This window comes from Gekko japonicus, unplaced genomic scaffold, assembly GCF_001447785.1.
Source record: "Gekko japonicus isolate JY-2015 unplaced genomic scaffold, Gekko_japonicus_V1.1 scaffold385, whole genome shotgun sequence".
NCBI lineage: Eukaryota > Metazoa > Chordata > Lepidosauria > Squamata > Gekkonidae > Gekko > Gekko japonicus.
The window spans coordinates 1,259,250-1,273,223 of record NW_015162489.1 but is presented as its reverse complement, the minus strand read 5'-3'; the positions used below and the strand labels follow the sequence as shown (position 1 = coordinate 1,273,223).

Below are 13,974 nucleotides of genomic sequence, written 5' to 3'. Positions count from 1 at the left end.
CTTTATGGTAGTGAATGATAGCTTGAATGTGCATCAAGGCAGGCCTTGACAAATTTCCTTTGGCTGTAGGAGGCAGCCCAAAAATTTAGGAGACAGACTCACTTTGCAGCCTTCAAGGTTTTGTATCTTAATAAGCAACTTTTCTGCTTATTTCTATCGCAAAACCTAATTCTAACTTGTTAACATTTTCTTGCAATTTTACTAAAGCTATGACAAAAGTGTTGCAGTATATACATAAAATATAGTGGTTACCCTAGTTGTTACCACCACGATTTCTCATGCCTCCATTCTTACTTTTAAAAAAGATCGATTTAATTTAATATTGGAGCCAGTACAAAAAGCAACTGGTTAAGAAATGAATCCAACCTCCACCACCGAATGGTGCTAAGTTAAATCCACATAAGAACAAGCCATGACAAGAACTTCATACACATTTAGCTTTATGTTGTATGAGACAATCTAATACAAAATGATTAAAAATAATCTTTGGGTTGGATCCAGCCAATTTTTTCACTCAGTCTTAGTCCATTCCCCTCCTTCTTACAGCCCTCAATCCACATGGCTTTTGTCCATGCAGATCCCATGAGCCCAAACTGGCCTTTTTGGTGATGAAAGGAAAAACTGGTTGGATCCAACCCTCTACCTTTCCCCTGAGCTGAAAGAGGCTGCAAAAAAATCATTACTGAAAATACTAGGCACCACAGTGAAAATTCTAAGTGCCATCACAACTTGGCACCTAGGATTCGTCAAACCCTCCACTGGGGCATCATCTTGAGAAATTTCAGAGAATAAAGGGAAGGGGGAGAGCAGCTGAGCATGACTTCCAGTGTTCCAAAAGGAGAGCTGTAAAGCTCTTTACTCCTCTGCCGTGGCAATGATTCCCTGACTCATGACTAGGGTACACCTATCCTCAGTCTCCAGGCCCTCTGTGCCATCCATCCCACTAGCCCCTGCAAAAGCCCCTAGACTTCGGAAGAAAAACTAACTATGCCTAATAAACCAACATACTCAAATGTATTCAGTTAATTCAAGGTGCACATTTAGTGCTCTGCCAGTAAAGGAATGTGGGCTGTGTTGATGTAGAACTGGGATCTTGGAAAGAGAAGGAGAAATACAAACAGCCCTGGCACCAGTTTACGAGACTGAAGGGTGCAGCAGTTCTATAGCTGTGAGATTAACAGAGAACTCTGTCCCATCAGATAACTGGCATAAGCCTCAACTTGAGAATACCAGGAGGACCCATCATATTCCTCTCCAGAGGACTGTCCCCAATTACAGAGGACACAACATGGAACTTTCCACACAACATGTTTCCCACAAGAGGGAGCACAAAGCACCGGATGCAGGGCTATTTTGGGGCAGGAACGCACAGGAACGGAGTTCCGGCTGGCTTCAGAGCTGGCCACGCCCAGTACAGCCAAAACCTCTGTGTGCGTGGCTACAGGGGGAAGGCCGAGATAGCCGCCCCCCCCCCCCAGCGACTCTGAGGCGGGGGCCCTGGCCTGTCCAAGGGCTGGCTAGTCCGGGCTCCCCACAGCCGCGGGGTGCCCGGGCAAGCCAAGGGAATGCATGGGGGTGTGGCCTAATATGCTAATGAGTGTCTGCTGTTGGGTGTGGCCTATTATGCTAATGGGTTCCTGCTGGGCTTTTTCTACAAAAAAAGCCCTGACCGGATGTATTTTGACCAAAGATACCAAAAAAGAGCAGCTGGAAAGAAACTCCTCTCCTTTACTATTTGAGTTTTCAGACCAAGTATTAAATATTTCAGACCAAGTATTAAAGTCCACAGCTCTTCTTCACATTATATTAGTTGAAGCACTTTATGTGTACTTGTAATACTGTGTAAGTTTGCTGATACTGGACTAGGGTCTGGGAGGCCCAGGTTCGAATCTACACTCTGCAATGGAAGCTTGCTGGGTGACCTTCGGCCAGTCACTCTCCATTAGCTTCTCCTGCCTGACTGGGTGGTTGTGGTGAAGACAAAATGGAAACAGGAAGGATAACACTGGAGCCTGCTTTGAGTCTTCACTGAGGATTTAGATAAATATTAATCATTGTTATATTGGGGGGGCATCATTTTTCAGGTTTTCTCCCTTAAGTTGGAGAGATGCTGTCAGTCAGGACGGACAACATTGTCTGTCTCAGACAAAGGCAGATTCATACACTCTTCAAGAGAAAGGCACATCAAGAAGTCTATTTTTTCCCTCCAAGAAAAGCCTTTTGTATGTGAAATGTACTCTATGTATTCATTCTTGCAGTTCACACAAGAAATGACTCCCCTTTTTGGTTTGGTATTGTCCCAGCATGGGGCCGCAGAGCCCAGCAGGATGGATTCCCCCACTTCCCTAGGTGTGCGTTTCCTTACCGTTTACAATGCCAGAGCCCGGCTCACAGGGTCCCTCGTTCTGCATGTGGCCTCTGGGCTTTGGAACAGGATGGGTGTTGGGTGGAGACAGGGCTGCTGTGTCTGTGGCCCTCCTGGGGGCAGGGGTGGGTCGACTCTCCTTGAGTTGTCCATGCCGCAGGTGGGCTTTATTCTGGCTCAGCTGAGGTGGTTTGGCTGGCACAGGAGGCTTGGGAGGCATTTGGGGACTGGGTTCAGAGCAGGGTGCGGAGAGGAATGCTTCATTCTTGGGCTGGGCAGGCAGCACCTCCATCGCTACTCCATCCACCATTCTCTGCCCCGTCTCTTCAGCAGCTGACAGGTGACTCTCCAGTACCCCATTCTCTTCCTCCTCACCAGCATTCACCATCTCAGCCTCACTCCTTTTCCCTGCATGAAGAAGATCAGGACTGGGCCTATCCTCTCTTCTCCTGCTCAGGCTTCGCTTGCCACAATGTTGGCTACACACAAATGTGTCCGATTCCGACCCAGGCTTGTAAGACCCGGGGAGGAGTGTGCTGGAGCATTCCTTACACCTGCCAAAAGTGCAAAGAGATCCTGTTACAGGAAGGTAGAGGGGAGGGGCAGAAACCATGACCTTGTGCTCATGGAAGCATGTAGGAGAACAAGACGCAATTGATTGCTCTGCTATTCATTCTGTGTGAGACTCCAGGCAAAGGCACTGAATTCGGATCCTCAACTCCCATGTCTAATGCAGGAATTAAAATCATTCCTTTTCATCTGATCTGTCCTTTGAGAAAAGACCATGACTCTCTCCCTACAGCAACCAACCCAAAGCAGTTTTGATCTGCTAAAAAACAGGTTAAAATCAAAACTCAGGATCATGGACATCAGAGTGCCATAGTGCAGGAACTGGTGCTGCCGAACAGCATAACACAATTTCCCTGATATTTCCACAATATCCCTAGTCTTTGAAATACTGATAATGCAACACTACTGAGCGTTCTCTTAGGGCACTGACAAGTGAAAAGCAAGTTTGAGACCAGGGGATGATAGAACCTGAAGCATCCCTTGCATGAAGCTTGCAGCTTACCAGTTCTTCAGCCTCTGTGGCGGCAGCTGTTCCCCTGTGAGAACCACCTGTCAACCACAAGCCCTACAGAACAATGGTCTTGCTCACTTGCCTGGAACATGAAGTAGGTACCATGCTGGAGAACAGTGTCCAGAGCCGCATGTGGCTCCCATGCCACTGAATGAGTATTACTGGCTTTCTAACACTGAACTTGATTGGAGTTTTTTTCTTTCTTTTCAAAAAGCAAGTTTCAGGCCCTTATGGTGGCATAAAAATACAAAGTGTTTATGGTTCAGAGTATAGGGATGCTCCAAATGGGCTTGGCGCAATGAGTGGGCCATGGCTAGCAGGGCAGAAGAGACTCACCAGAGAGTAACAATGCTCTACTAAGCACAGTTAGACCCGTCTAAGTCCACTGAAGTCCGTGGGCTTAGAAGGGTGTAACTGGCATACAGGAGGACTCCATTATATTGACAGAAATCACTTTTCAGTGGACTCAGGCAGGAAAAGCTCACCTGAAGCACTGACGGTGATACAGTTTGCCCTCTGCCAGATAGCGCTGGACCAGGTGGACATGTTGTTGGCACGCTGCACATGTGCTACTGAGGGTGTTGCGCTGGGAATGTTCGGTCAGTCCGTCTGCAACATCATCCTGAGGCAACAAGAGGTAATGCTGAGAATGCACAAGCCAGTTTATGTGCTGTTTGCCTAACCTGAACACTGCCTAGTGCAAAAGAGCCACAAGCCTGCCCAAGAGCTTTCAGAACCACAATACTGCATCACAAGACACAGAAATCTATACAGGTGCTAGACTGTCTTACCAACCAAAAGCTCCACTATGTCACACATTCCTGCCTTATTTTGGTCCCATAATAGACATTATTATTCAGTGCTAAGGAAGGACCTTATCTGGCATTCCTTGGCCCCGTTCTCAGTAAGATGCTCTGGCTCTCACCCAGTCTTGGAACGAATTAAGCTTTTCAGTTCCTGCAGCCTATCCATAACCTAAAGTGGCTGGTGCAGGAGAGGTTGGGAAAGGAGATAACCTCCATTGCCTAGCTGACCACGGAAAATCTTCTCAGCCCAAAGGAAGAAATACCCTTGACAACAGATGAATTCCTCAGCAAGACAGATGGAGAAAGGAAAGCATCCAGTTTCAGGTCCGAAAGGCCCAGAGGACTAGGTACCTGGGGTGCCATCGAGGTCTCGGATACAGCCGCTGCCCTGTGAACCGGGAAAGTGGGTGCAGAGGCAACTGCTGGACGCTTCATAGGTGGGGGGACTCTGGCTGCAAAGAACAGAGAACAGAAGGGAGTCACTCCATGAGGGTAGATGCTGATTCCAAAAAGCAGATGTGAAGAAGCATCCGTTTGTATAATGCAAACAAGCCTCCGCAACTCCTTTCACTTTGCTATGAACCTCACTGAGGAAGAGGTACACAGTGTGTGTGTGTGTGGGGGGGTAAAGCATAAGGCCTACATGACCAGCCGCTGTGGGTGAACTGCTCACCCCCTACACGCTCCAGTTCCCTCATTTTTCAAAGCACTCTGATCATTAGTTAGGCATGACTTAGCAGCAGATTAAATGTTCAGCAGCATCAGTAGAGCCATGATGAGTTCCAGGGATCCACCAATTTGGGCTGGCTTTGAGAGCCAGCCAAAAGTTGTGTTCACCACAGCCCTCCTGCTCCTCTGATTGGGGGAGGGGGGGAGTTTTTCTCTGACAACACTCTCAGGCATCCACAAGCCCACTCACCCCTGCAAGATGCTCCTACATCCTGGTGTCAGAAGGAAGGCCAGCAAACACCCTCCCTCTCCTGAGCACTCATCCATGCTGCAGTTTGGGGAGGATAATAAAACAGAAGGAATTTCTCCTCTGCTCCGGACTTTTTATGGCTCTCAGTGCAAAGGAGAAAAATCCCTGCCTCTTTCTCACACCCCCATACATGTACGCTAGCCAACTTGGGCCCAGATTGTGAACTGCTGTTTGTGATGAAATCTGGAGGTGTTTGTGGTTCCCCCAGAAAAGAACCATCAGGGATGATCCTCCAACCCCCCCACAGTAGCCAACGTGGTATAGTGGTTAAGAGCACTGGACTCTAATCTGGAGAACCGGGTTTGATTCCCCATTCCTCCACATGAAGCCTGCTGGGTGACCTTGGGCCAGTCACAGTTCCCTCAGAGCTCTCTCAGCCCCACCCACCTCACAGCCTGTCTGTTGTGGGGAGAGGAAGGGAAGGAGATTGTAACTTTGTAAGCCGCTTTGAGAATCCTTAAGGCTGAGAAAAGTGGGGTATTAAAAAAACAACTCTTCTTCTTCTAGCTTGAAGCTTAAGAGGAGCCCAGGGATCGTCCATGCCACACAGTGCTTCAGAGGGGGTCACAGCATCTTCAGACTACAACGTGATGATTACCCTGGGATGATTACCCTGTCCTCCACGCAGCTTCAAGCTTGGCAGAAGGGCAGGAGCTCATCATGCTCACCAAAGTGTTGGGGAGGGGGGAGATGTTCACCATGGGTTCATCATGTTAGGGCTGCAGGAGGCTGATGCTGCCACACTCTGAAGTGAGGAAAGTTCTCCCTATATCTCATTCATGGTTGTAGCATAAAGTACGGAATGCCATTTCGGAGCTCTCACCTTGGCTGGGGTTGTCAAAATGGTTGTAATACTGAGACACATAGGTCATGATGCTAAGGCAGTCGGGGACCTCCATGGAGACCATGTCACTGGGATCCAGCAAGGCGGGGATCCCCAGCTCTTGCTCTGCCAGCTGAAAAGCCTGGAGAAACAACAGAGGAAAAACAATGGCAATGTCAACGCTGACACCCACGCTGGCAGGATGAACCTGGGGAGTAAAGCAACAAAGGCAAATCACACATCCCTTATGGAAGCAACCCTCCAGAGAGAGGACACGCAGCCAGAATCCCTGCTCCAGGCCACACCACCCCTCCTCTAATGCGTGTCTCCAAAACAGAACCATGTCTGTGTTCTTCTGTAGAGGGATTGTACACAACAGATACTCTTCTTGAAAAGTCTGTCAGTCATGCCAGTGCAAAGTCCACAAGGGAAAATATGGCACAGAATGTAGCTTCCCAAGGATTACAGCTGGCATACGGACAGGATTGTGTCTTTTTCAAAACAAGCTTCTAGCCTTCTTGGATGTTAAGAAGAAGATGCTGTCAACACCTGCTGAAGGCTAAAAAAGTTTGCACAGACCTTCCAGTCATCAGGAAAAAGGCATGATCCTGTCTGCATGCCTCTAATATACTCTGTGAATTTGCACATCTATCACTCCCAGGTAGGGTCCATTCTGTAAAATCTCATTACTACTGCTATCATCTCAGTTTACACAAGTCATGCAGGTCTAATGTAGATATGACAATGTACATATTTTATCCTGAATATACAGTCTTAATCTGTTGGGCATAGGATAAAACCAGATCTCCCCTTAATACTGATATACCGAACTGATATACCTCTGTGCGAGTTTCTGCTCTGTATGATCTGTCTACTAGTAAGAAAGTCAGGATGTGGAACAGTACAGTGCACGTCAGATCTTGGAAGCTAAGCAGGGTCAGTACTTGGATGGGAGACCAGCACAGAAGGCAACCACCTCTGCTTCTCACTTGCTGGGGTTACCATGAGTCAGTTGTCACTTGATGGCACAAATATACATAGTAAGAAGTCAGTAGCTTGCACTTGGGATCGAATAAATCCTCATATCCTTTTCTCCTATTTCTAGAATGTCCAGTGTACTGAAAGAGCTTGCATTCAGATGACCTTCATGTTGTCCCAGGTGCAAAGTCAGGATTCTGGATACAGAGTCTAGTCCCCTCCTTCATCCAGCAGCAGCTAGTATGCTTCTGAGACAGTAGATCCACATGCAGGAATCTGTTTTTACACATGGAGTGATTTAAACATATAAAGCTGCCTTATACTGAGCCAGAATGTTGGTCTATCGAAGTTAGTATTCTCTGCCGACTGACAATAGTTCTCCAGGTTCTCAAGTAGAGGTCTTTCACATCATCTGCCACCTGATCCTTTTAGTGGGAGATGCCGGTAACTGAACTTGGACATTCTGCATGCAAAGCAGGTGCCTTGCCACTTATCTGTGCCCCCCCCACCCCATTTAGCTAAATGATTTAGCTAAATTGAGACACAGCCTGGTCAGAAACCTGAAGAGGTCACAAAGACAGAATCAGTGGCCAAAAGACAGAAGGGCAAGGACTGGGTTCAAATGACTGCTCAGTTACAATGCTCATGGAATGGCCATCAGCTACTTGCTTTCTCTCTCAGCCTACCTCGAAGGGTTGTTGTGAGGATAAAATTAAGATGGGGGAAACACGTATGCTGCTCTGAGTTCTCTGAAGGAAGGGTGGGATAAAAATGGGAGGAAAGGGAGAGCACCCCTTGCCCTAAGCCCTGGTCCCTTTTCCTCTACCAAACTGTCCCCGTACATTCCACAACACCCCATCCTCCCTTTCTCTGCGTCACCTCTGGTTCCATCAGCCCCCAGTCCCCATTTACTTCTCTGTAGAAAACAGTGCTGCTTTCAGAAAACATAGTAGTTAAATATATTCTAATTGGAAATACCAGAAGCCTGTGCCGGTACTCAATATACATGAAAAATAAAAGGTAGGCTTTTTCCAGTCATAAACTGGACACAGTCATCATTTTTGTCCAACTGCCAAGGACAGAGAATGAGGCAACCGTAATATGAGATGACAATACTGGCTTCCAAACAGAGCAAGAGCCAACATGGCCCACTGGGTAGAATGCTGGACTTGGGCCCGTTCTCAGCTGCTTCACAGACTCACTTGGGTGACGCCTGGGCAAGCTGGCCTCCCTCAGGTGAAGTACATTGGAATTTAACAGACACAAAAATCATATTAGGACCTGTATCTTTGGTGTATTTCTGTATGATTATCAGTCATTCTTGTACTGACTGATCCCAGAGCACAACTAGGAGGTCACAGATTGCCCATGTGGTCGTCTCAGCATCGGAATAGCTCCTCACAGTCTTGGTTTGAACAACATGGCCCAAAAACCTGTGCCTTAAACTTGTTGATGTGAGAGGAATTAAGGCAACAGCTTGATTGAGGGTGCTGACAATGTACGCCCTGAACACACGAAAACTAGCCAAGCCACATTCTGTCTGCTCAACTGTTTTCCATCAGAATGGAGCTGTAAAGGGTTATACCTGAGGGCCGCTCAAGCCATAGCTTCACCATTACATCAGCACTACTGTTCCCAGCTGAGATTATTATTTACACTCACTTGGCATCTTAGACAGGCCACAGAGAAAAATCTAAGCACTTTCTTGCATCACCACAGCAAGGCAATTACACAGAGGCTGCATGTTCGAATCTGCAAACTTGTTATGTAGACAGTGAGTCTAGTATTCCACACAGGACTAGCCACCCTCAGAATATGAGGGTCCCCTTCAAAAAGGAACAGATTTCTAACCATACAAGTCCTAGTTCATAATTCACTTTGCTAGTCCAGTGCTTAAATAGGGGGTGGCAGGGCTTTTTTTCCTGGGGGAATGCACCAGAACAGCATTCCGGAACCTCTTTGACAAAATTCTTTTCAAAATCTTTAAAGGTCCATGAGTTTTCAGTATACAGACTGAAAGCATCATTTCCCTCTTGAGAGTTCCAGCACCTCCTTTAAAAAACAAAAGCCCCGGGGGGTGGGAAATTAAGTCTCACCCAACCCACAAATAGATTGCTGGCCAGCCACCCCTCTCACCCAGACACCCTCATCTCTACTGCCACAAATGACTGGGGAGGGAAAGTGTGCAAGAGACAGCCAGAGGCAATTGTGAGAAATAAGTCAAGTGGATTAACAACATTATTAAAATCACCAAAGGGGGGGGGGATAAGGCTGATTTAAATCAAGTTCCTTACTGATACTTCATATATTTCCTAAACAATCATCCATACTAACTGTTCAATCTAACCTCTGAAACTAGGCTTACCAAATTTCTGCTGGGGACAGGGGACCTGTTGCCCTGCAAGCATCCTATAAAGTATGGACATGAAATGTGACTCTAAGCTGGACTGTACAATGAGTGTGTCAGGGGAAATGGACTGAAGGGTAACCATGAAATGGAGCCAACTTACTGGACAGAGGACATGTGCCCAGCCAAGGGAAGCCTTGCACTGAAGCAGCCTGTTAAACCAGATGTGGACCCATGGAACACCCGATGCCATCCATCCCTGCATCTCCAAAGATACTGCAGACCCAGGTAGACGGCATGCCAGCCTCCCTGACATCGCAGCCACATGGAGCCAGCAGCCAGACTTCCAGAGAAGCCATGCTTTGCAGAGGCAGCCTGGACATTTCTGCACAAATGCCATGGACAAGCTTCTTCTCCGTCACGCAGGCATTCCCCACCACCACCTTCTCCTAGCAGCTGCAGATCGTCCGGTCATTGACTCTGACTACTGGCCAAGCACCTTGAATGACTGTCTTTACTTCTCCTTTGTCTTCAGTCCCTTACTCTGAAAGGTGTCACTATTAGGTAACATTATATCAATTTCCCAACACTTAATTCCATTCTCTTGACCCATTAAGGAACTGGCAGCTTCTATCACCTTCCTGGGGACCATGTGACTTGGTGGCACATGCCCCAAGCCACTTCTAGGGAATATAAGAAGAGCATCTGCCATTGTTCTCTCTCTTGCCTTCTACCTACCTGACCCCACCCTACCTTGCTGACTCTAGTCCTAGCACTGTCTAGAGTCTCCACATGTGCTGCTGGCCAACACATGGCCCCTTCCCTAGTATTTTCCCCATTTTTTGCTGCAGAATTGGCTCGCCGCCTCAGACTGGTAAAGTATCACCTGTCATTGATATTTTCCTGCTAATGTGACAGTCTCTGTACCTTTCTATCTAAATTCCTAGCTCTGTACTGTTTGAGTGTATGATGATTTTATTGTGTGTGTGTGAAATTATTCAGTAAAGAAACCATTTTATTTAAGATCTAGTCTCCCTGTCTATTTCTGGGGATCTGGTTAATTGGACTCCAGTATACATAGGTGCTGCGGTGGCTCAAGTGGTTAAGACGCTGAACTGCAGGCTGTGGAAGGTCAGTAGTTCAGCAGTTCAAGACCCGGGTGCCGCATGATGGAGTGAGCTCCCGTCTCTAGTTCCAGCTCCTGCCAACCTAGCAGTTTGAAAGCAAGAAATTGCAAGTAGATAAATAGGTACCACTTTGGTGGGAAGGTAACAGCGTTCCGTGCGCCTTGGGTGTTTAGTCATGCCGGCCACATGACCACGGAAACGTCTTCGGACAGCGCTGGCTCTTCGGCTTTGAAACGGAGATGAGCACCACAACCCTAGTCGGACTCGACTGGCTTTCGAGCAAGGGAACCTTTACCTTTTACATATATAGGTTATTGGTCCCTTATTTAAGCCACTGCCATTTAATATTTTAATTCCCCACTCTTTATTAAGAAATAAGGCAATTTGGCTAACAGATCCCCCACCCGCAGATTCCCATTTGCTGCCACAACTGCAGCAGCCAGCTGGCGGGAGGAGAAATAAAAAATCGCCATCAAGTGACAGCATGACATCACTTCCAGAGGAAACCCTGAAGTGACATCAGACTGCTCTAAGAGTTACCAGGAATTCTATGGTTTTAGAGTTTCTGGCCATTCCTAGCAATGTGTGATGTCACTTTCAGGAAAACCCAGAAGTGACATCATGCTGTTGCCTGATAGCACCCCCATAATCCCCCTCCCACAATGACTACTGGTTGCCAGCAGCTGGCAACCCTATCTGAAACATGTTAATTTACAGCTCAACAGAGATTTTGCACTGTATAGTCTTGTATATGGCTTGTCTGATAAGCAATAGCAACCTTTACAGTTTTCTTCTATGGTAAACTGTGAGAATAAATAGGTGAAACTGGACAACATGGACCTCAATTCTTTCTTGGGTTGCTACTTTTCGTTTCACTGTTGTGCCTTCTCTTCTGTTGTTTAACTCTCCTGCCTTACCCCCTCCTGGAAACACATAATCCAAAGTTTTGCTCACAGCATCCAAGGCAGAAGTTGCACGTGTCATTGTTTACTTATGGACAACTAAGGCTGGCTGTTACCGAAGAGAACTTTTCATGAGATTAAAGGAAATGCCCTTGAATGTTTATGAATAAATGAAGCTGCCTTAAAGCGAGTTAGACCACTGGTCTGTCAAGTTCAGTGTTGTCTACTCTTTTTTTTTTGATATATTTATTTATTTGAGTTTATAATATAAGCCTGTATCATACATGTACATCAAATCAACAAGACTACTTATACATCCTATAAAAACTTTTCATTTCTCAACACAGAACCTCAAACCACTCATACGAAATACTTCAATAAATATCCTGTTCTTATTCTCAACATTACTAACCACTTTGTGTCGAGTAAAATGATTAAATTTAAATTTTCTTTAGGACATATATATTGTCTTAACTTAATTGCAAGTTCATACTAGCAATATGAGACATACGTAATAACTTACTATATTTTCCCTTACCTTCACCTTACACAATATTTACTCTTACAGGGTTTAGTGTTAGATATTATTATAATTATTTTCCCCCTTTCCTTTTTTATTATTTATGTATTTTTAAATTCATTTTCTTTAAATTTATTTATTTTTAGTTTTCTCCTTACATCCTTTAAGTTAATTATAGACATACGTTTCCTATAGATCTACACCAATAACATTATAATCTAATCTACCAAATTTACCTCTAATTTTCCATATTAAACTGTGTTATTTAAATTAATTATAATTTTCCATCCTTATTACAAAACTTTCTAAGACCAATATATACAAATAAATTATTACACGACTAAATAAATACTACCCCCTAATTCAAACTTTTCTCATTTTTTCAGATTTACCCCCATAATTTGTCAATTCATTCATTTCCTTATCAATTTATCCTTCCCCCTTTTTTAAAAATATTTTTCCCCCAACAATTTCTTGGTAACCTTTATGTCATTTTTAATTTAATAACTCTTCTCAATACCCAATTAATCCTTATTTAAATTAATATTCGCATTATTATTTTAATACATTCAAGCATAAATATCTCTTCCATCATATTTCCCCCTAGTTTATACATAATAAAGCTTCTCTAATCACCACTAATTACAGGTGTACTCTGTTGTCTACTCTGATGGGCAGTGGCTCTCCAGGATCCTCTGGACAAGGTCTTTCACAGCTACCTCATCCATTTGACAGGACTTGCCAGGGACTGGACCTGGAACCTTTAGGAGCTAAATATTCATAACTTGAGAACTGAATAACAACAAAAAAAGGAGTATACAAAATCCCTAAGATGAGGACAGTAGATGATCCACCTAGCGTCAGAATTTAGGCAAGCCATTGTTAACAGCCAGCTGCTTGGGAGTCCTGCTGCAACTACTCCAGGCTGTCATCAGCAAGCAGCTGGTGATGGGCCAGGAGACGTGCACTCTGCTTCCTTACTTGCAGCTCCCTTCTAAGCTTCTCCTCCAGTGCTCAAAGGGTGGAGGAGACCTCACTTACCTGGGTCTCACCATCAGGGCTAGGTGCTGGTGGCTCTGGGTCAGCTGCTGGCTGTGAGCCTTGATTAGTCTGTAGCTCCTCTGCTGTTGGTTCAGGGCTGACTACACAAAGCTCCTCTGCACCTGAGGAGTCTCCTTCTCCTGAGGAGTCACCAGCACTGCTTGTCTCAGGCTGACCCATAACACGTAGTAATACAAAGGGATGGCATCTCCTGAAGCTACTGTCTGAACCCTGGTGCCTGTGATGATTTGCCAGCCCCGGCCCACAGTAACTACTGCATATGACCAGTTGTGCCACAAATAACTTCTGAAAGATATTTTTAATATTCTTGAATTCAGATTTAATTTCAGCTAGGTTTGTATTAAATTAAACGTATGGTATTTCAAAAAATAAAAAATGATTTTTAACCTTTTAGAGCATTGGTTTCAACAGCCTTGTTTGTGATTCACAGCAGGACAGAGGGCTTCTCTTACTTGTGTGGTCCTGCGTCTTCCTAACTCCAATCCCACAGACCAAGTTCAGGGGAAAGTTCCAGTGAAGAGAAACCTCTCTGCTACCCTTCCTTGCACACAAGACTCCCCCTCCCCATCCCATGAGCCTCTTCAGGAAATAAGAACAAGCAGAAGACAGACTTGACAACTGGGTGGTCAGCAGGCCCCTGTGACTTCACGTACTGCCAGCTGGCAACTCCTACCAGCTGGCAACTCCTACCTTACGGGCTGTGGGGAGGAAAAAAGCACATGGGCAACGGTTTTCAGTGGTCAGAGCTGGAGCTTTAGCCAAACTTGTATGTGTTTTGCATGCTAAAGCATGTTTTCTCTGACACCAGAGTTCAGCAGCCTGACAACCTAAGCTTTAAAGCAGGTTTTTAGACCTTATGGTTACAGAGGTAAGCATCGAAACAAAAGGGATCTGTCTTACTCAAATTTCGAAAGCTGGGGGATCCGAGAAAGTCTTGCAGGGAATGGAGGTACCAGTGTACATATGTAAGGGAGATTAGGCAAA

General features: G+C 45.6%; 1 protein-coding gene across 1 annotated transcript in view; it reads right to left on the bottom strand.

Moving 5' to 3' along the window:
• Window positions 1-13,974, bottom strand: part of MICALL1 (MICAL like 1) — a 43,615-nt gene that overhangs the window by 20,212 nt on the left and 9,429 nt on the right. Inside the window, exons 3-6 of the mRNA XM_015405990.1 lie at window positions 6,055-6,196; window positions 4,604-4,704; window positions 3,932-4,068; window positions 2,366-2,919 (exon numbers count right to left, since the gene is read on the bottom strand). Coding sequence (XP_015261476.1) covers window positions 2,366-2,919; window positions 3,932-4,068; window positions 4,604-4,704; window positions 6,055-6,196 — 934 coding nt within the window. The remainder of the gene's footprint in view (window positions 1-2,365; window positions 2,920-3,931; window positions 4,069-4,603; window positions 4,705-6,054; window positions 6,197-13,974) is intronic.